Source organism: Taeniopygia guttata, chromosome 28, assembly GCF_048771995.1.
Source record: "Taeniopygia guttata chromosome 28, bTaeGut7.mat, whole genome shotgun sequence".
NCBI classification, from domain to species: Eukaryota; Metazoa; Chordata; class Aves; order Passeriformes; family Estrildidae; genus Taeniopygia; species Taeniopygia guttata.
In genome coordinates this window covers 2,558,048-2,578,389 of record NC_133053.1, presented here as the reverse complement: position 1 = coordinate 2,578,389, position 20,342 = coordinate 2,558,048, and the positions used below count along the sequence as shown (strand labels likewise).

Below are 20,342 nucleotides of genomic sequence, written 5' to 3'. Positions count from 1 at the left end.
CAGGGTGCTGAAGTGTCCCCTGGACATCCCTCTGTGTCATCCCCCCCCTCCCCGTTCAATACACCAAGTGCAGATGATTTAAAGTGCATTTTAAAACCTGAGCATCCCCAGCTCCCGCCAGTTCCCGAGAAGATGCTTTTAGCTTAATCACTGGAGCTGTTCCTTTCCCTTTCTCTCCTGCTCCTCCTCTTCCTCCCAACGTTTTGGATCAACATTCATGGGCTGCAGCAGGGACAGTCCCCCAGAGCCAGGGGCGGTGGTGGGGGCACATCCCTGCTGCAGGGAGCCCTCTGAGACCCCCAGGGCTGCAGCCCCCTGCCAAGCCCAGACCCTGGTGCTCCCTCCCAGTCACCCCAGACGTCCCCAGTGCCCCCAGTGGGGTTCCTGTTGGGGTGCTGCCCTTAGAGCAGAAGGGAGGATGGGGTCTCCCAGAGAGCCCCCCTGTGCTGTGCCTGCTGTTTGAGAGGGTTTTATCATTCCAAGACCCTGCTGCCCCTCCTGTGTGGACAGTGGGGCTGTGCTGTGTTTTCCCCTGCGAGGAGGAGCTGCCAGGAGCCCCGTGGTCACAGGGAGTGCAGCCCCCCGTGCTCTGGCAGGATTGGAGCTGCTCTCCCTGCAGGTCCGGCTCCGCAGGAGAATTCAGTAGCTGTGACTCATTACATTTATCAATATTACGTGAATCGATAGTTTTTGCCAGATGGATTTTGGCTCCATGCTTCATTTTTCCTTATTAATTTAGCGTGGCCCTGGCCCCGGCTGCTGGTGTTTGTGTGCTGGTGGTGGGGGCCCTTGGGCTGGGTTGAGCCTCAGTTTCCCTGCTGAGGATGAGGAGGGTGACCCCACATCCTCTCCCTCAGCAGAGGAAGGCTGTGCCGCTGCTGCCCTTCTCCCCTTCCCCCTGCAGCAGCAGGAATCGCTCAGCCCTGGAGCCACTCGGCCTCGGGACCCCCGATATTGAAGGATATCGAGAAGGGTTAGAGGGGTCGGGGTGGGAGTTTTACCGGCATGGAGGCGGCGGTCCACGGCTCGGCACCCACCCGAGGGGCTTTTCGTCGGGGGGTGGGGGGGCCCGGAGGAGGCGGATGAAGAGGAGGAAGAGGAGGAAGATCCCCGTGATCCAGAGGTAGCCGGGACCAGCCTGGGCTCAGCGGGCCAGAGGACCCCAGGGTGGCAGCACCGCGCGGGTGGGTGCGGGGAGGGGGGGACCCGCGCTCGGCGTGGGCGTGGACGGGGCGGCTGCGGGCGGGTCCGGCGCTGCGTGGGCCGGGTCCGGCGTGACCCGCCGCGCACCGGGGGCTGCGGGGCCTCGGCGCTACCCGGGGAGGGGGGTCCCGGCGGGACCTCCGGAGCTCCCTGCCCGCAGCCGGAGCCGTCCCCGGCGGAGCGCAGAGCGGCGGGGCCGGTGCGGGGTGCATGGCGGGGCTGCGGGCGCTCTGGCTGCTGGCGGCGGCTCTGGGGGCGGCGGGGGGACACCCGCATCCCTGCCGCGTCCCGGCCCCCACCGGCCCCGGCCTCAGCCCCAGCCCCGGACCCACCACCGTGCGCCTCGCAGCGCTGCTGCCGCCCGCGCCCGCCCGCGCCCGGCTCCGCGCCGCGCTGGCCCGAGCCGCCGGTACCGGTCCCGGCCCCGGGGGGAGCCCCGGGGAGGTGACGCTGCCCCACAACCTCAGCCTGGAGGTGGTGCGGGGCGGCCCGGCGGCGCGGGACCCCGGCTCGCTGGCGCGGTGGCTGTGCGGGGCGCTGGCGGGGCGCGGCGTGGCCGCCGTCCTGGCGCTGCCCCGCTCCCGCCGGGAGCTGCTCCAGCTCGACTTCTTCGCCGCCGCCCTCCAGGTCCCCTTCGTCAGCATCCTGGACACCCGCTGGCCGCTGCCTTTCCGAGCGCAGGTGAGACCCGCAGCGCCGGCGCTGCACGCACCTCCCGGCCCCGCTCCCGTCCCTGCTCCCGTGCCGGCTCCGTCCGTGCTCCTGTCCTGATCCCCGTCCCGGATCCGTACCAGCTCTATCTCGATCCCCGCCTGGACTCCAGACCGGCTCTGTTCCGCAGGTCCTGCTCCCGGGTCGGACCTACCACCGATCCCGGCTCCGATTCCAGCTCCAATTCCGAATCCCAACCATTCATCCTTGCTGCGTCCCGACTATCTCCGGGCTCCATCCCGACTCTGTTCTCCCTCTATCTTCTCTCCCAGCCCGGCCCATCCCATCCTCATTCCCACCTCCATCCTGCCGCTACCCCTGTGCCCCATCCTGGCTCTCTGTCTCCCATCTCAGCTCTATTCCAGCCCCCTCTTGGCCCTCATTCCAGCCCTACCCTGGCTCTATCCCAGCTCCCATCTCAGCTCTCTCCTGGCCCCCTGCCCAGCTCTATCCCAGACCCAATTCCATCTTTCACTCCAAGGAAAGTTCCCTAGCTCCTCTGGAAGCTCTGCAGCCCTCAGCCCCAGTCCCCACTCCATTCTGTCTCCGAAGGGCTCTGGGATATGTCCAGGAACTGGGCAGGGGATGGGCAGGGAGTGTGGGATGACCTCAGGGCAGGTGGGTCCATGTCTAGCGCTGTCTCTGGGCTCTTCCCATGGGTGGAGGCACAGCCACGACCCTTTGTGTGTTGGCAGAGCCCCTTCCACTTCCACATGGACCGGCAGAGCTCCCCAGAGACGCTGGTGGATGTGCTGGTGAGCGTCCTGCAGGCCAACGAGTGGCAGGAGACCAGCCTGGTGCTCTGCCACCCGTGGGACATTGACGGCTTCCTCGACCTCTGGGCCCAGCGTTCCCAGCTCTTCCTCCGCACTGTCCTGGACCTGGGCTACCTGGACGAGCCCAGGGCCACCCGCTACCTGCAGCAGCACGGGGACCGTGTCAGGACCCTCTCCAGCCCAGTGCTGATGCTGGGCTGCGACCTGCACCGCGCTCGACTCGTCTTCCAGGCGGCCGAGGAGCTGGGGCTGCCCCTGCAGGAGCTCCACTGGATGCTGGGCTTCCCACTCAGCAGCAGTGAGCTGCAGACCGAGGGCCTGCCCCCGGGGCTGCTGGCCTTCGGGGAGCTGAGCCGGCCACCGCTGGAGCTCTTCGTGCAGGACGTGGTGGGACTGGTATCCCGGGCCATTGCCCACGCTGCCCGTGGCCTCCCTGACCCCACACAGCTGCAGACCACCGGCAACTGCAACGAGAGGCACCGGGCAGGCGGCGAGTCCCCGGGGCTCTTCCTTGCTCGGTAAGGGAGTGCTGGGGGCTCCTCTTTTCCCCCATCCTGGCTCTGTGGTATTGGGGTGCATGGGGGGTTCTGCCCCAGACCTGGGATGGGGTAAGGGCCGAGCAGGAGACCCCTGGGCTCAGTGCAGTGCTGTCCCCAGTGTGTGCAGCCACCACCATGGGGCTCAGACCCTGAGGACATGGCTAGAACTGCACAGGGGGGACGTGTCACTTCAGATCTCCTTAACACTGCCCGAGCACGGTCACTCTATAAATATTAATAACTTGGCCCTGGCAGCACGGCAAGCTGCGGGGCAGAGCAGCGGGGCCGGATCCTGCTGCTCCTCCTTGACCTTGTCCCTGCCTGGGCCGGGCACATCCCGCTCCCAGCCTGATCCCTTGGTCCCAGCTGACCCTGAACATTGGAGCAGTGAAACTCTTTCCTTGGCAGCTTCTTGGCCAACACGTCCTTCCACGGCCGGACGGGGCTGGTGCGCGTGGAGAACACAGCACTGGTGAGGCCAGAGCAGCAGTTCCGCATCTGGAGCCTGCGCAGGGACTCGCAGGGGGTCCCCACCTGGGTGACAGTGGGCACCTGGAGCCACGGCGAGCTGGAGCTGGAGGAGATGGTGTGGCAGAGCCAGCGGCAGCACAGGAGCCCCGGCGAGGCGGCCGAGGGGGCCCGCACGCGGCTGCGGGTGGTGACGTTGGTGGAGCACCCCTTTGTCTTCACCAGGGAGGTGGATGAGGAGGGGAACTGCCCGGCCGGGCAGCTCTGCCTGGACCCCGGCACAAACGACTCGGCCGTGCTGGACGCCCTCTTTGAGAAGATTGGCAGTGGCAATGGATCAGTGCCACGGGAGTACAAGAAATGCTGCTATGGGTACTGCATCGACCTGCTGGAGAAGCTGGCCGAGGACATGGCCTTTGATTTCGAGCTCTACATCGTGGGCGATGGGAAATACGGGGCCTGGAAGAACGGGCGCTGGACGGGGCTGGTGGGGGACCTGCTCAGTGGCACGGCCCACATGGCCGTCACCTCCTTCAGCATCAACTCGGCGCGGAGCAAAGTCATCGACTTCACCAGCCCCTTCTTCTCCACCAGCCTGGGCATCCTGGTGAGGACCAAGGACACGGCGTCGCCCATCGGGGCCTTCATGTGGCCCCTGCACTGGACCATGTGGGTGGGCATCTTCGTGGCGCTGCACATGACCGCACTCTTCCTCACCCTCTACGAGTGGAAGAGCCCCTATGGAATGACTCCCCACGGGCGCAACCGCATGAAGATCTTCTCCTACTCCTCAGCCCTCAACCTCTGCTACGCCATCCTCTTTGGGCGCACCGTCTCCAGCAAGACGCCCAAGTGCTGCACCGGCCGCTTCCTCATGAACCTCTGGGCCATCTTCTGCCTCCTGGTGCTCTCCAGCTACACGGCCAACCTGGCAGCTGTCATGGTGGGGGACAAGACCTTCGAGGAGCTCTCGGGCATCCACGACCCGAAGGTGGGTGAATGTCCTGCTGCTTCAGATGGGCTGGGAGAGGGCTGAAGGCCAGGGAAGGGGCTGAGGGGGGGATAAAAGGTGTCCTTCCTGTCCTTCCTTTTGCACCTTCCTCCTCTCCAGCCCCAGTCCTGCATCTTGGCCCCTCCTAAGAGTGGAGGGGTCTTTGAGACCTGCAGAAAGCTTTGTGTGTGTATCCCACTGGTGTTAAATCCCAGCCTCAGCTCCAGGGCAGGGGGAAGTGGGCTGAGCTCGGGCTGAGGCTGCTCTTGGGGAAAGCTCTTTCTCAGACACCCCCAAGAGCTGCTGCACCTCTGGGGCTGCCCAGACACCCTGCCTGGGACTCAGGGCTGGGGACACACCCCCAGGGAGTGGGGACACATTCCTGGGGCCAGGGGTGCTGATGTTCTGGTGCCTCCTTCCAGCTCCATCACCCCTCACAGGGCTTCCGCTTCGGCACAGTGTGGGAAAGCAGTGCTGAGGAGTACATCAAGAAGAGCTTCCCCGAGATGCACGAGTACATGCGGCGCTACAACGTCCCCACCACCCCCGACGGCGTCACCATGCTCAAGTGAGGGGCAGGGAGAGCATGAGGGGTTCCCCCCACCTCTTATCCCTCCCAGGGTAACTTTTGCTCCAGCCCTGAGCACAAGAACCCCCCACCACTGGGAGGGGTGTGAGGCTGGGGGGACGCTGGGCAAGGAGGGAGCAGCCCCTCCCTGAGCATGCCCCCCATGCTGGTACAGGACAGAGCCTGCCAAGCTCAATGCCTTCATCATGGACAAGTCACTGCTGGATTATGAGGTCTCCATCGACTCCGACTGCAAACTGCTCACTGTGGGCAAACCCTTCGCCATCGAAGGTTTGGGGGGGCTGTGCTGGGAAGGGGGTTCCGCTATCTGTGTGTGACTGGGCTGGGGGGCACTGGGGGCTGCATCCCCCGTCCCAGCACTGCCCCTCTCTCCCCCCACCCTCACCGGGGCCAGGCTACGGCATCGGCCTTCCCCAGAACTCGCCGCTGACCTCCAACGTGTCCGAGTTCATCAGCCGCTACAAATCCTCGGGGTTCATCGACCTCCTGCACGACAAGTGGTACAAGATGGTGCCCTGCGGCAAACGCGTCTTCGCGGTCACTGAGGTGCGGCGGCGGCTCGGCCGGGGGGCTCTGGGGTCTGAGACCCCCGCAGCCCAGCCCACACCCCCTGCCGCCCCCAGACCCTGCAGATGGGCATCTACCACTTCTCGGGGCTGTTCGTGCTGCTGTGCATCGGGCTGAGCGGCTCCCTCCTCACCTCGCTGGGCGAGCACGTCTTCTACCGCCTCGTCCTGCCCCGCATCCGCCGCAAGAAGAAATTCAACTACTGGCTGCACACGAGCCAGGTGCGGCCGGGGAAGGGGCTCTCACAGCACCCCAAAGACCCCTAACCCCATCTTGCTGCTCCCTCATAAATTGCACCACTCTACCCTTTTCCAGCCCACGTTTAAGCCCTGAATCATCCCCTCCAGACCATCACCCTCCAATTAATCCCTGGCCTGTTAACCTCCACACCATCCTCCCCAACTCACTCTTCCCATGTTCTCCACAGAAAATCCACCGGGCTCTGAATATGGGCACGGAGGAGCGGAAGAGCCAGCAGCTGAAGTTGGAGCAGAGGTACAGCTGGGACTGGGAGCCTGCCTCGCTCTCCTCCTCCTCCTCCTCCCTGCGGCCAGGCAGAGCTCTGCGGGGCTGCAGAGGGACCCCAGACCCGCCAGAGCCCAATTCAGCGCTCCCCACACAGGTGTGAGCCCCAGGCCAGGCCGGCACCAGCGGCAGCGCAGCCCTGGGGTGCCCTGCGGAAGGAGGCGCGGCGGGTGCGCTTCCAGCTGGACAAAACTGCCCCCGAGGCTGAGGGGTCCCCTCCGTGGCACCCCGGGAACGGGCGGCCGCCGCAGCCCCTGGCCAGAGCGGCCGGTGAGAACGAGCTGCGGGAGCTGGAGGAGAAGATCCAGGAGATGCGGGAGCAGCTGCGGGCGGCGCTGCTGAGGAAGAGCGAGCTGGTGGCCGGGCTGGGCACCGGCAAGGGCGGCCGGCCGCTGCCCGCCCCGCTGGCCACCGAGGAAAACCGGGAGGAGAGGTGAGGTGAGGGGCAGGGACCCCCAAAAACACCCCAGGACAGGCTGCTCTGCCGGGGCAGGGCAGGGAACCCGCTCCTCCGGCTCAGAGGGGGAGTGGAAGGAAAAAAGGGAGCGGGGATGTCCTGGGGCTGCCCCAGCTCTGAGCCTTGTCTCTTCCCCATCCCTTCTGCTGGCAGTGGGGGTTTTTTGGGGGGTTGAATTGGGGTGAGAGATCCCCGCAGTGCCTGGACAAAGCTCAGCCCTGAGCCCCTGCTCTGTTTTTATACCATGTAAATAAAGATGACGAAGGAAGACCAAGTCTGCTTTTCCTCTTCCCCAAATGCAGCCAGGGCTGGCTGAGAGCAACCCTTCCCCTTCCCCTCCTTCCTCCGCAGGCCCAGCTCAGCCCCGCCGCAGGATGGCCGCGATTAGGAGGAGGAGGAGGAGGAGGAGGCAGAGGAAGCTCCCACACGGATGGGGCAGGAGGACAGGCCGAGAGCGGAACGTCCCTCTGCAGAGGCAGCTCCAGCTCCAAAACCGGGCTGATCCCAGAGCCACTGCAAAGAAGTAGCGGAGCCTTCCTCTGGCGGAGGGTGAGGGATGGAGACGCTGCACGGGGCTGCGGCTCAGGGCTCTGCCCCCTGAGGGTAAGAACAGCTCCAGATGGCACTGCTGTGGAAGGACTGCAGCCCTGCAGCCCCTCCCTGGCACCGAGGCTGCCCAGCACCACCGAGCACGGCTGGGACAGGGCTGGTGCTCGGCCCTCTGCCCTGCCACCACCCCTGCACACTGCGAGGGGACAGACGGTGACACCCCAGGACGGCAGGAGGAGGCACCCCCAGGACTGAGCATTCACCTCGCTGCACCCAGGACTCACACACATCAGCCCAGCACAGGGGGCAGGACATGGGGCAGCGCTGCAGGAGCTGTTAAGAGATAATATTTATTATTATATACAAACACATTTTGTACATTAATTAAATAGAATGAACTCTACTCTTCATTCAACAAATCATTTGGTTTGGTGTCCCCCCTTGCCCTCCCACCCCTCCTCTGAAAAGCCTATGGTCATTCTTGGCACTCCAGAGGCTGGGAGCCAGCTGGCCACAAGGCCCCTTCTCAGGAGTGCTGGCAGCAGCACGATTTGACCTGCTGGTCACAGCAGGGTCCCCCCGAGCAGCACCACGGCTGCTCCAGGTAAAAAGGAAAAATAAAAAGGGGGCACGCAGGTGGGAAAGGCAGAGGGGAGAGGAGGGGGCTCTGAGCCCCCCTGTGTGGATAAGGTAACACTGAAATGCACGGAGCCCTCCGAGGGGATGGACTCCAGACACTGCTCAGCCATAGGGGAGAACACTGAACTCAGGACATCTGTGCAGGGACCCAGCTGTCCCCAAGAGCTGAAGTGCCCACGTGTCACCTCCCATCCCTGCCCTGTCCCACCATGGTTCTCCCAGAGCTTCATCCTGCCTCACTCTGCTCCACCTCCCTGTACAAACCCTCCTTCCAGCACCTCCTGGCAGGGATCTGGCCCCTCTGCAGGGGTCCACAGGCAGCCCCCCAGCACAGCCTCTTGGTAGGGGTTAGGCTCTGCCAGCCTCACCTCTACTGCCAGGGAAACGTGGGAAAACCAGCTGAAATGTCTTGGCTTTAGTGTTTTGGTTCTTTGCTAAACCAGCTCATGCAACAATCCAGGCATGAGGAGCCACTCTCTCCTCTGGGATGGGGCTGATCCTAACACAGACATGTCCCCCGGGAGGGACAAGGCACTGGAAAGCAGCTGCCCCAGCCAGAGCAGAGCTGTGCAGGACAGAGCTGCTGCCTTCACCCCACAGCTCTCCAGACACCCACTGCAGCACAGCTCCCTCCAAGCATCGCTCATGGCTCCTGGGATGGCAGCTCCCACCTGGACACCTTCCACCTCCCAACCAACCACCAAGGGAAGTTTAAGGACACACAAAAGGGGCTGAACTGCAGCTTTCTGCTTTGGTTGTGCCCTAGCCTGAGCAGACTTTGTGCCTGGGGAAGGTAAAAGCTCCTCCTTCCCTCAGGAGCAGGGAAGGTGACCATGAATTGCCTCTGTGGCTCTCCCAGAGGGGCTGGACGCTGCCTGTTCTATCCACTCCTACTCAAACCACAAAGCTGCCACGCCTGTGGCCTGTCCCAGATCAGCTCCCACCTGGGATCAGCACCCGGACTGCAAACACAGCTGCAGGGGCAAAGCCAGGGACTGGGGGACAAGGAAAAGCCAGGGCACGAGCAGGACAGGGTAGGAACAGGTACCTGGCTCACCTGTGGCCTCAGAGGAGCCCTGGAGCCATGTGGGCCAGGGAATCAAAATCCCCCATCCTTCCCACAGCCCCCCAGTGCCTTTCCTAGGGGAGGGAGGTCACAGCAGCCCTGCTCTGTCCCAGCTGCTCCGGCTCTGCTCAGAGGGATCCATGGGTTAAGGATGATGGTGAAGTGAGAAATAGTAACAAACAAAATCCAAACGCCTTCTTGGCAGTCCAGAGTGACAGCAACAGGGCTCAGGACAGGTTCCTGGAGCTTGGCTCTGAGCTGGGCGTTCTCTCTGCTGGTGCTGGGCAGGGGCTGCTCTCCCCCCGGTCCTCCAGACCTCTGTCCTGGTCACTGTCCCCCCGCAAGGCTGGCAGGGGCTCTGCCACGCTGCTGCCGCCCGTGCAGTTTTTGCCACTGGGTTTCACTCGGCTGTTTGAGCCCTCGAGAGCCTCAGTCTGTTTGGGAAGGGAGGGGCTGGGGACCACCTCCTCCTGCAGCGGGGCAAGGGGGGCAGCCCCAGCAGCGGGGGAAGCATCTGCTGCAGCCACCACGGACGTCGAGGTGACCTCGATGGTGATGGAGCCCATGGCCGTCTCCGGGTGGTCGCTGCTGACCCTGATGCGGGCGACCAAGCCGGAGGCCGTGGCCGCCTCCTGAGGGGTCCCGTTGGCCATGGCTTCGTGCACCACGGCGGGCTCCAGGAGGGTCGTGCTCAGGTCAGACAGAAACGAGGCCTCCGTCATGATGGCGGCCGTCTCGGCCACCCAGTTCAGGTCGGTGCCCACGGAGGCGGCGGCGGCGATGACGCTGGAGGCCTCGCCGGGGCTCAGGGCGGCCGGGCCGCTGCCCTCCCCGAGGGGCCCCCCGGCCAGAGGGGCTCGGCGGCCCCCGGCCTCCACTGGGGCAGCCGTGGTGTTGTTGTTGAGGTTGTCCTGCAGCGTGGTCTGGGTGCCCTGCCCCACCTGCTGGTTCTGCAGAAGCATCTCCTGGATCCGGATCTGCTGCAGGATGGCTGGCAGCTCGTAGTGGTGGAAGAAGTAAATCATCGAGTGCTGGCGGAGGGAAGGGAAAGGTGTCACCCAGGGCCTGGGTCACAGGTCACGATATCCCAAGAAAACCAAACTTCTGAAAAATCCTGCTGCTATGACACCCAGAAGGTCAGCAGCAAGTTTGGAAAGATTTATCCCTTCCACTATGACTACTGCAAGCTGCTTTATAGTTTTTCTCTGAAGGCAGCAACAGAGTACAACCCCTCTTCCCTTTCAAAGGCTGGGAAAAGAAGGATGACAGCATTCCTCTGGCCCATCCTCTATTCTCTGTCCCCACCCTGCAGCAGGTCAACAACCAAAGACACCCAACAGGTATGCCTAATCCAGGATATCAGACATAAGCTTGTAGCTGGTCTTGCCAGTATTCTCACTGCACAGACCTGAACAGCTCCTCTGCAAGGCAGACCCTCCCCAGGATTTATTCCAGAAGGACAGGACAGCAATCCTTCCCAACACCCATGTGGCATCAGGTTATTGTCAGTCCCATGGCTGGACTGGAGGCAGCAATTCAAACCTCCCCTCTACCACAGCCTCATTTTGCTGCTCCATTTCCAAACCAGGCTTCATTCCATCTCTTACTGAAATATTTAAGATCCCTCCTCCCTCCAAGCTAGCTTGAGAAGTTTGACAAAGCCCCGCAAGGTGCAGCAGCCCTGCAGGAGCTCACCTGGATGAAGAGCCAGGAGGTGACAAGCGCCAGGCTGCTGTACTGCCCGTTGAAGCGGTAGTGGTAGGCGTAGAAGGCAAAGTGGTACAAGTAGAAGAATCTGGACAAGAAGAAAAACCAGGAGAAAGATGAGCTCCCTTCTCCTCCCATCACCAGCCTAAGCTGGGGCACTTCACAGGGGGTGACACAGACTCATTAACAGATAATTAGAGCTGCCTGCCTATGAACAGGATGAAATAAGAGGCTGGGGAAGATCAAGGTGATTCCAAGATCCAGGCCCAAACCCAAATTGGAAGAATTGCACTTTGGACCCTGTGATGTGTGGGGCAGCCCCCAAGCAGCCACACAAATAACACCCTTAGGAGCGGAGGCTGTTGTGCCTGGGGTGCTGGGAAGGACTCAGAGCGGCTGGGGAGGACAGGCAGAGGGAATGTGGCCACAGCCAGCCCTTACCTGAGCCAGTGCCTCTTGCTGGTGTTGGTGTGGCAGCAGATGGCATCGTACTGGTCTGCCAGCCACACGATGAGGATGATGTAGAAAGCAGTTGTGGTGTCATTGAAGAACTCAGACATTATGGCCTCCATACCTGGGGACAGAGGGGACATCAGCACGTGGCAGGACATGGGAAGGGGTCCTCTGTCACCTCGGAGCAGGCCTGTGACTGCACCTGCCCAGGGCAGGTAACTGGGCTCTGCTTATGGTAGCAGATACTGCCAAGAATGCTCTGTCTGCCACGTCCCATGATCAGCTGCATCCCACAGCACAGATTTTGGGAGATTTTGCTGCTTTTTAAATTAAAATTGTACAAATGCAACGTGGCCACACAGTGCAAGTCTGCAATGAGCTCCAGGGACAGACAAAGCTTTGGATTCTGGGATTTCCCAACAAACTGCTGCTTTTCCAGGGGACCCAGAAGGACAATGGAGCTCACTGTGCCATCAAATTCCAGAGCCTTCTGCCTTGTGATGAGCAGCCACTGTAACCACCTGCTGCGGCCAGCTTGGAACAGGGAATGAGACTTCCCACAGAGCCCAGAGGGACATGCTGCAGACACAAGCACTGAAGCAAGTCCTTACCGACCAGAGCCAGGATGACAGTGAGGAGTGGAGCAGCAGGGAATGCAATGGTCATGTTCATCTCCAGCATCTGTAACAGGTCAACTGCAAGAGGAAAAACACACTGAGGCACGGAGAGGATGGAGGGCCACAGAACCCTCCACTCCACACTTTGCTGAGTGCAGCCACATTCTCTGTCCCCATCCAATACTTCTCAGGACAAGAGAATAAGCCCTGGCAAGTGAAGTGACTGGAAGCAAAAGGATGTACTCCCCATGCAGCTACAGGTAGGACTCTTCTGAACTGGAACTAATGATCCTCAAGGTCCTTCCAACCCAAAGCTGCTGTGACTGTACAACACCCTGTGCTGGAGCAGGCACAGTGCCCAGCACAACCCAAACCCCTCAGCCAGCGCTTACCAATGAAGACAAAGATCTGATGGTGTGAGTAGCGCAGCAGCATGGAGACAGAGAGAGTCTGGAAGAGGAGAGAGAAGGGGAGGCAGGTTAGAGCCCCATGGGTGCAGGGAGTCGCTTGGAATCGCAGTGCGGCACAGACCCAGGCGAGCCTGGGCTTGCACATCCCACATTCATCAGCTGGAGCTGTGCAAAGCCATTTCCCAAAGAGTAATTAGAGCTTCACAAACAGCAATTAATCTCTGTGCTGCTGCAGGGGAACAGACAGTAAGGGATTTGCTTGTAAAGGGACCAACCCTGAATGTTTGTGCTGGGGCCACACCACCCCACAGAGCTGGGAGCAGGGATTTTCCCGTGCTCCATCCCGCTCCTCCCTGCACTCGGTTCCTCCTCAGTGCCCACAGTGTGATTGTGCACAGACCTGCCCCATGGGTGGGACAGCCACACACAAAGTGACAGTCACCCACAGCCACCCAAGACAACAAACACGGAGTAGTTATGACTTGGGATCTCGTCTGATGTGTATCTGAAAACACCTTGTCTCACACATCATTGGTTTTATCTTGATCCCTCCTGGCAAATCAGTCTGGGCTGTTGATAAAAGTCTTAGAGGACAAATGTCTGCAGTCTGTACTGACAGCTGGAGTGTTTTAAGGACACTTAGAAATTAACAGCAGCTCCCTTTTGACAACACTGCATTTTAAGTCAGCTCTACTCTTCATTTCACTGGTGGACTTCAAGAACTTTAAAAAAAACCCCAAACAAACAAAAAGAGAAAGTAGGGCCTCATCCTCCACCAACTACACTTTAAAAGCAGATGAGAGCTCTGCTGTAACACCAACCACTGACTGCCCAGCACCAGGCTGAGGCCAGGCACTGCCCAGCTCACAGTGACTTACGAAGATGACCATGATGACGAAGGCTGCCAGGTAGGACGTCCTGGCCATCCACATGCTGACAAAGCGATAATGCTCCCCAGACACCACGTTGCGAAGGAAACCTGGAGGAAAAGCACAAACACAAGCTCAGTGTGATTAAGCCACAGACTAAGAACCAAGCTCCAGTGCCTGCTAAAGAAACAGGATTTGGAGCAAATCCTCAGGGCAGCACTCATTGTCATGCAGGGCGGTGAGGTGGGAGGAAATCACGTTTCCAGACACCTCTCCCCTCCTGCCTCTCTCATTTTGTCCTTGACAATAACACAGAGAGCTGCTCCCTGCATTACAGATTAATCAATAGTCAGAAGATGATAGTCAGGCATCCACAGAACAAACACCCACTGCTCTAAGCAGCTGCTGCTGAGACTCTTCCAGGCCTTACCTTTGTTTTCCTCGTTTTCAGCTAAAGCTTTGACACTCGACATCAGGATATCATCATAGCCCAGGAACTCGTCCAGCAGCAGGCGGCTGAACCTGTCCCCAAAGCACTGATCCCTCATAGGATCTAGAGAGAACACAAAAAACCTTTCACACTGTTCACACCTGGAGCCACAAAGGCACAAGGTGAGGGATACTTGTGCCACCAGAGCTGCATCTGCATGTGGACCTGGGGCAGTAAAACCAAACTTGGGAGGACTGGGAGGGAAAATCTCACCCCCTGACAGATCCAGCCACACTAAAGTGCAAATGGCAGTCGGGCCTTAAGGATTGTCAGGGATGTCACACTCTGTGCTGGCACAGACACAAAGGGAATTTGCCCTCTAGGCTTGGCCTATCTCTGAGGCTCACCCTGACAACTCATTAGTGCACAGGAAAGCTGCTTAACCCCCATCCAGCTCTGCTTCAGCTTGAGTGGGAGGAAGTGATGAGCTCCTCTCTGATTGCTGCAGTAGCAGATACAGAGGTTCACAAGTGTGAGAAGGTCTGAGGCTGTGTTCCTGACTTGGACAGGTTTTAACAGAGCAAATGCCAGGAGAAGAGAACGCTGTCTGGGGAAATGACCTGCTGGTGCTCACGAGGGCACAGCAGCACACACAGTGTGACAGATCTGTGAGCACTGTCCCCAGCTTCTGCACAGCTGCTCTGGCCACCAGGCTCTAACTCTGCTGCTCAGAGCTTCAGTGCCTTCTGCCAGGGAGAGAGCTCTTCCCTGCTCCACATGGGAAAACTGTGCTGGGGATGACATCAGGGCTCACTGAAGCAGGCTCCACCATTTCAGAAAGCTCCTCCTGAAAAGCTGTGACCTACAAAAGGCAGGCAGGCTGCACAATGCAGCTCTCCTGCGTGGGAAGAGAGCACCATCAGCTCCAGGAAGAGTTCCCAGAGATGGTGTGGAGGTCTCTGCACTGCAGGCAGCCACCCCTGAGCCCCTGCCCGGGCTGCCTCCCACTCACCCAGGGTCACCACCATGACGGGGATGCTGAGGCGCTGCCGTGTGCTCTGGGACAGGCGCAGGAAGCCGTATTCCAGAGAGTATTCCACAATGTACTCCTCCTGTGGCCACACTGGGACAGAGACACAGGGAGACATGGAGACTCAACACGCACATCTGCAAACAGCCAGCACAAAGAAATAGCCCCTCTGGGCTCCCTCCCTCCCTCCCATCATGTTCTTGAAAAGGGAACTGGTTGCAAATGTGGGCTCTAGGCTTCCCTCAACCAATTAAACATAAATCAATACAAACTCTTTGGAATTACAGCCTTTGACATTAATGTGGAACTTCTGGGAAAGCTTCAGGGCAGCAGTTCCAGAACCTGCCCACATCTTTGCCTGGCAAGCCCAGAGCCAATTGTTCTTGCTTTGCTCAATTTCTGCTTCCCATGTTGTTTGGGAACCAGCAGGAAAATCCACTTTACACCTGCTGAACACCAAGTAAATGCTCCAGAGGCAAGAGCCCTGCACTTCCCAGGGGACTGAGGTCACTGCTGCAATTACATGTCAGAACTGAAGGCAGCAGCAATTACAGCTTTCCCAAAAACTGGTGGTGCCTGAAGTTTCCCCGGTTTGGTTTTTGTTTTTTTTTTCAAGAAAGGTTCCAAAGAGATGCTTTTTTGCTACATCATCTCTGAAAGGACAAAACCTCCTGCTAAGCCAGAGCCAAGCAATTTAATCCCTGCTCTTTCAGACTGCCAGGGTGTATCTCCAGGAGGGGGGAGGCAGCTGTCAGGCAGCTCCCAGCACCACAGCGACAGTTAAAGGGACACAAGAACTGAACAGACACACCCCTGACCCAGCACTGACAGAGATCTCATGATCCCCTTATTGGGCAGCAAACACAAGCTGGGCTGTTTGGTTTGTCTTTTGTTTCCATTATAAACAGTTTTAAGCTCAAAAGGAAATCAAGGGTTTAAATATCAACAAACAATTGCTTCCTTTGTATAATAAAGTATTTTTTAATGGTAAAATAGTCTGACTAAACATAAAATCTGGTGCACTGAGAAGACAGAAAACCTGGAAAATATAATAAGACCACGTATTTGGGACTGAATTAAAGATGTGAATTTTGTAACTAATCTGGGAAACAGGCTGTTCTCTTCCTCTCCTTCTCTGGATCGTTTCCAACCAGGCATTCAGCAAAACAAGGGACTTCCCACCAGTGCCCCAGCCCAGCACAACGTGACTCTTGTCAGAACCCGGGCACCAGCAATAAAGGTCCTGCACCAAACACATTTACTGCTCTCTGGTCTTAATGACCTTTAATTCAGAACTAATGAGCTCTGGATGAGCATCAAGCAAATCCACTGCAAGACTGAGGAACAAGACAGTGTCCAGTCTCATCCTCCTCCACTGCCACAACCCCAGTGTGTCTGTAGAGCAAAGAATTACAGCCTTAACAGGGACAACAGTGTGGTGAAAGAGGCCAACTTCTAGCAAATTTTGTGGAAAAAAACAAAGAATCCAAGTCCACATCTCTATTTTAAGATATTCCTTAGTAGATTTCCTACCTTAACTACTAGAAACAGAAGTTACTAAATCTCCCTCTGGAGTTTACAAGCCCTGAGCAGCTTAGGTCAGGCAGGAAAAGGGTGGGATAAGGCCAAGAACATCCGAGTGGAACAGCAGTGCAGTATTGCAATCCACCAAAACCCGCTGGGTGGCTTTTGGGATTAATTAATTGTAGCAAATTGGCTGCTCCAAGTGCTGGTGTTGGCTCCGCACCCAGAACACAGCCCAAACCCTGCTCATGCTAGAAGGAATGTCACTGTCAGGAGATCCCTGTGGATTGCAAGGGACAGGGAAGGGATCAGAACAGGGGGTTCAGGCTCACTGAGATGCCTGACAGCAATCACTACAGGAACGTGCCAGGCCAAGAGCCTTCGCTCACCTGTGGTTGATCTGAAGCTTCCTGGCCTGGCAAATTTTCTAATCCAGCCACCCTCCCAGCCTCAGGCAGAGCTTGCTTGGGTCTGCTGTTAGTACTGACAGGATTATCCCCAGGTAAACACATTGGGAAGACATTTAAGGTCACTGTGCAGGTGCCCCAAGGAGGCAGGACAGGAGGTGTGGGGAGGATGATGATGGGAGGAAGGAGGAGCACAGGTAGCAGTGAAGGTGTGATTACCTGCTCGGGCTAGCATCTCAAACTCGGACACAGTCTCCCGCAGAGGCTGCATACCTTTAGTGGCCGCGTCACTAAACGAGAACTCCTGGCTGTCGTTGTGAGGCAGCTCAGTGCTGCTCACCCGGGATGGCTTGAGGAACACCTTGGGCTCAATATCCAGCTCAAACTGTTGGAAAACCAGAGTAGGGAAAGCCACATCAGCAGCCTCTTCACCTCTCACCTGCCATGCTCTCTCTATCCACACAAAGGCCTATTACCCCCCCTCCAAAAGGATATTTGCTCTGGCTTTCCTTTCTGTGTTAAGCCATCAGAGGACAATGTGGGAACTCAGGAGCAGCCAAGGAACAGGCTTTGTTTCCTGGAGACCAAGGGATCACACATGGACTTCCCTTCCAACCAAGACTTCTCCCCAGCCCATCACCCAGGCTCCTCTCTCCACCATACAGACAGCGTGTCCTTACCTTGATGGAGCTGTTTTCAAACATATCCACAGTCATTTCTTCCTCCTCCTCCTCCTCTTCCTCAGTCGTGGACTCAACCACCATTCCTGGGAACTTCTCGACCCCACAGAACTGCAGGAAGATGGGGGCCCGGCTGGAGTTGCGCTGGATTTCCACCCGCAAGATTCCATCGCGGGGCCACTTATCCCGCACGTGCTCCAGGCAGTTGATGGGAGAGCGGGAGAAAGCGATGTGGATGTAGGCCAGGATGAAGAGCACAAAGAGAGCCTAAAGGGCAGGAGACAAGGCAGACACTGTCAGGCCTCCTAGTTATCACCAACTCTTCTCTGCCTGTGAAACACCAGAATAATCTGTGCGAGTGGATGAGAGTTTTGATGCTTCACTGCATCAACAAGGCAGGGAATGCACCAGAGGCATCAGGAACCAACTGCTGCTGCTCATGAGAGCTGACAGTGACAGCCTTCTGAAAGCACAGGTCCTGCATCCAACAGGTCCCCAAACACGACCCCACACAGCACCAGTGTGGGATGAGGCCATGAGGCACGCTGAAGGAAATGGAAACACGTCCATGCTTTCCAACCCTTCCCTCCTCAGCACAAACAGCTTCCTGCTGAAACCGAGAGAAGCCTGCCTAGCTCTGAAAAGGCAGAATAAAGAAAACTCTAAGCAAAGTCACTCCTGGACAGGATGACCCAAACCCACATCAGATCTGTTGTCCCAAAGACCAGGTCCTGCTTCGGGAAGGTTGAGCTGGCCCTCGAGGCTGTGCACAGAGCACCACAGCTCCCTGTCCTGCCTCCATGCCAGGAACAGCCACGAACCACAGCAAAGCAGGGTGGACTAAAAACACTTGTTCCCTGGAGCAAACAGAGACGTCCAAAGTTCAGAGCTCCCAGCAGAGCTGGCACAGCAAGTGGCACAGCTGAGCTCAGACCGCCCTTCCCAGCCACCCTGCGCCGCTCTGTCCTCATCAGCCCCGCCGTTCTGACCTATTTGTGATGAGCAAACAGCCTGATAAACACCACTCTGCAGAGGAGCTGCACGGGGACACATGAGGGAAGGTAAAGCAGAGCCACCCGCCTGGCTGCAGGAGCCACAGAAGAGCCAGGGGTAATTCCAGGCCTTGGGATGGGAAGGTGGGCTCCCACTTCCCTCCTGCCAGCAGCTGGAGGAGAGCTGGGAGCAGACTGCTGACCCCGCAGGCTGCTCTCCACAGAGCCCTGAGGAAGTTTTTCCTTCTCTGGGAGGAGCTGGGATCAGAGGCATAAACAAAACAAACTGCTCCCAGCCACTCTGCCTGACCACTGCACTGTTAGCACTATCCCTGTCCCAGCTGGTTTGCCAGGATGCAGACACACAACTGGGAGAGGCAACAGGGATGTGAAAAACCCAAATGTCTTCTGAAAGGGTAGGAAACGTATCTGTGCAGCATGAGACAAGCTGTGCTGAATGTCTTCTAGCTGAAACCTAGAGGAGTGTGCTGCTGTTGCCTGGCAAGCCGCTCTGCCCTTCTCCTTTCTCTGATTTCCCGCCCTGGAAGGCGTGGAGCAGGATTTGACCTAAGGGCAGTCATCCCTGGAGGCTGACAGGTCCCTCTGGGAGGGTCCCCATCCCCCAGCAGGCAGGTGGGGTCACCCCAGAGCACAGTGACACATCCCTGGCACTGCTGAAAGAAACAGCGCTGTGCTTGAACTGCTCCCAGAAAAGACAAGACTCCCGCAAAACTCCAACAATCCTGCAGGTCATGTGGGAAATGTATCCGAAAAGTGCCATTGCTAGGAAACAGAAGATGAAACCTCTCCCGTCTCGCGCCAGCCTGGCTGCCCAGCAAGCTGGCTCAGCAATTTCTTTTTGATTTACAGATCTGGAAGAGCTCCAGAGTGCAGGAAACAGCGGGACCACCACGGAGATTAACGTTCCCCTCACGGGAGGGGCCCACGGGCGCTCCGGGGACAGCTCGGTGTGCGTGGCCCGAACACCGCCTGCCACCTCCTGCGTTGGCAGGACTTTTGGCTGGCAGGAGGAACTGCCCCTCACCTTGAGAAGAACGAAGAACTCGAAGACGCGGCGGAAGGAGGGAGGGAAGAGGCGCGCGTAGGTCACTGCCATCTTGAAGAAGAGCGCGTGGAAGAGGCGGTCCCGCACGTTGATCAGGGGGTTCTGGTTGAGGTTGGGGTTGCGGACGCCCCGGTTGTTGCCGCCGGCGGCCCCGGCGTTGTTGGCCGGGTGGTGGTTGTTGGCGTTCGGTTGGTTCTCGGACATCCTGACGGCGGGGCCGGTGAGGGCTGGGCCCGAAAAGGCTGCTGCTCCTCCGCCGGGGCTCTCCGTCCCCCTCCCCGGCCCCTGCCCGGCGCAGACGCCTCGGGGCGGCGGCGGCGGGTCAGGCCCGACGGGTCAGGCCTGGGCGTTCAGCGGGGCCCGGCAGTTGCGCGGGCGGAGCAGACGCATCAGGGACGTGGCTGCCGGGATGTCCCCGCAGCCATGGGCGTCCCTCGGCGGGGCGGGGAGGCGCGGCGCGGCTCAGCGGCTCAGCTGTCCCGGCGCGGTCCCGGCCCGTCCCTCAGCGCTCCGCCGCCATTTTCCTCCGCCGGTCCGCGGCGGCTCGAGCGCGTGCGCGCGCACGCGCGCCCCGGGCACGACGGGACGGTGGCGGACATGCTCCGGTCCCGCTCCGCCTCCATGCAAATGAAATATCCCACTATGCATCGCGCGCAGCCGGCACTACCGCGCGGCCGCTTGGCCTCGAAAAGACAAAAAAATTTCAACAAAGCGGAAGATTTGGAATGAAAAATCAGCACGCAGCTCCTGGGAGAGTGATTCTCTGAAGATAAATGCAAGGACCGAGAAAAAAAGCCAGCTCGTTCTACGGGAAAAATTATCAGTTGTGGGAGGTTTAAATACCGCTGTGGGTCCACAGCAGTTCGTGCTCGCTTCGGCAGCACATATACTAAAATTGGAACGATACAGAGAAGATTAGCATGGCCCCTGCGCAAGGATGACACGCAAATTCGTGAAGCGTTCCATATTTTTCGCCGGGCACGGTCTCAAACCCCTCCCCGGGAGGACCTTTTTGTCGCCCCGGGGTGCCCCAGCCCCCCGCGAGGTCGGGGGAGCCCCCAAGGAATCAACCCACAG

General features: G+C 59.0%; 2 protein-coding genes and 1 non-coding gene across 6 annotated transcripts; 2 read left to right on the top strand and 1 right to left on the bottom strand.

Moving 5' to 3' along the window:
- Positions 1–1,384: 1,384 nt before the first annotated feature.
- GRIN3B (glutamate ionotropic receptor NMDA type subunit 3B) lies at positions 1,385–7,794 on the top strand. Of its 3 annotated transcripts, none has more exons than XM_072919372.1 (10): positions 1,385–1,884; positions 2,610–3,208; positions 3,638–4,688; positions 5,129–5,256; positions 5,432–5,547; positions 5,672–5,823; positions 5,901–6,065; positions 6,272–6,339; positions 6,467–6,802; positions 7,178–7,794. In XM_072919372.1, exons 1-10 carry the CDS (start codon positions 1,414–1,416, stop codon positions 7,212–7,214), a joined length of 3,123 nt encoding a protein of 1,040 aa, XP_072775473.1. In that variant the 5' UTR covers positions 1,385–1,413; the 3' UTR covers positions 7,215–7,794. The 3 variants fall into 3 exon arrangements, with proteins under 3 accessions (XP_072775473.1, XP_030112553.4, XP_072775474.1); XM_030256693.4 differs by having other exon boundaries at positions 5,111–5,256; XM_072919373.1 differs by having other exon boundaries at positions 5,111–5,256; positions 6,467–6,807.
- TMEM259 (transmembrane protein 259) lies at positions 7,710–19,812 on the bottom strand. 2 transcript variants are annotated; one of them, XM_030256694.4, is made up of 11 exons: positions 19,245–19,812; positions 17,208–17,474; positions 16,747–16,912; positions 14,579–14,689; positions 13,567–13,689; positions 13,146–13,246; positions 12,250–12,307; positions 11,852–11,935; positions 11,229–11,361; positions 10,776–10,875; positions 7,710–10,111 (listed from the first exon to the last, which is right to left on the bottom strand). In XM_030256694.4, exons 1-11 carry the CDS (start codon positions 19,467–19,469, stop codon positions 9,308–9,310), a joined length of 2,172 nt encoding a protein of 723 aa, XP_030112554.4. In that variant the 5' UTR covers positions 19,470–19,812; the 3' UTR covers positions 7,710–9,307. The 2 variants fall into 2 exon arrangements, with proteins under 2 accessions (XP_030112554.4, XP_030112555.4); XM_030256695.4 differs by having other exon boundaries at positions 16,801–16,912.
- Positions 19,813–20,130: 318 nt separating this feature from the next.
- On the top strand, positions 20,131–20,237 carry LOC115490921 (U6 spliceosomal RNA). Its single transcript, XR_003956833.1, has one exon. It is a non-coding gene; the product is annotated as a U6 spliceosomal RNA (small nuclear RNA).
- Positions 20,238–20,342: the final 105 nt, after the last annotated feature.

Bases quoted from the DNA above. Each gene is read 5' to 3' on its own strand.
- GRIN3B (XM_030256693.4), top strand. From the start codon at position 1,414: ATGGCGGGGCTGCGGGCGCTCTGGCTGCTGGCGGCGGCTCTGGGGGCG. The intron at 4,689-5,110 runs GTGGGTGAATGT...GCCTCCTTCCAG, and splicing joins CGGGCATCCACGACCCGAAG to CTCCATCACCCCTCACAGGG. The intron at 6,340-6,466 runs GTACAGCTGGGA...CTCCCCACACAG, and splicing joins CAGCTGAAGTTGGAGCAGAG to GTGTGAGCCCCAGGCCAGGC.
- TMEM259 (XM_030256694.4), bottom strand. From the start codon at position 19,469: ATGTCCGAGAACCAACCGAACGCCAACAACCACCACCCGGCCAACAAC. The intron at 12,308-13,145 runs GTAAGTCACTGT...CTCCTCTTCCAG, and splicing joins TCGTCATCATGGTCATCTTC to ACTCTCTCTGTCTCCATGCT. The intron at 11,936-12,249 runs GTAAGCGCTGGC...TTCCTCTTGCAG, and splicing joins TCAGATCTTTGTCTTCATTG to TTGACCTGTTACAGATGCTG.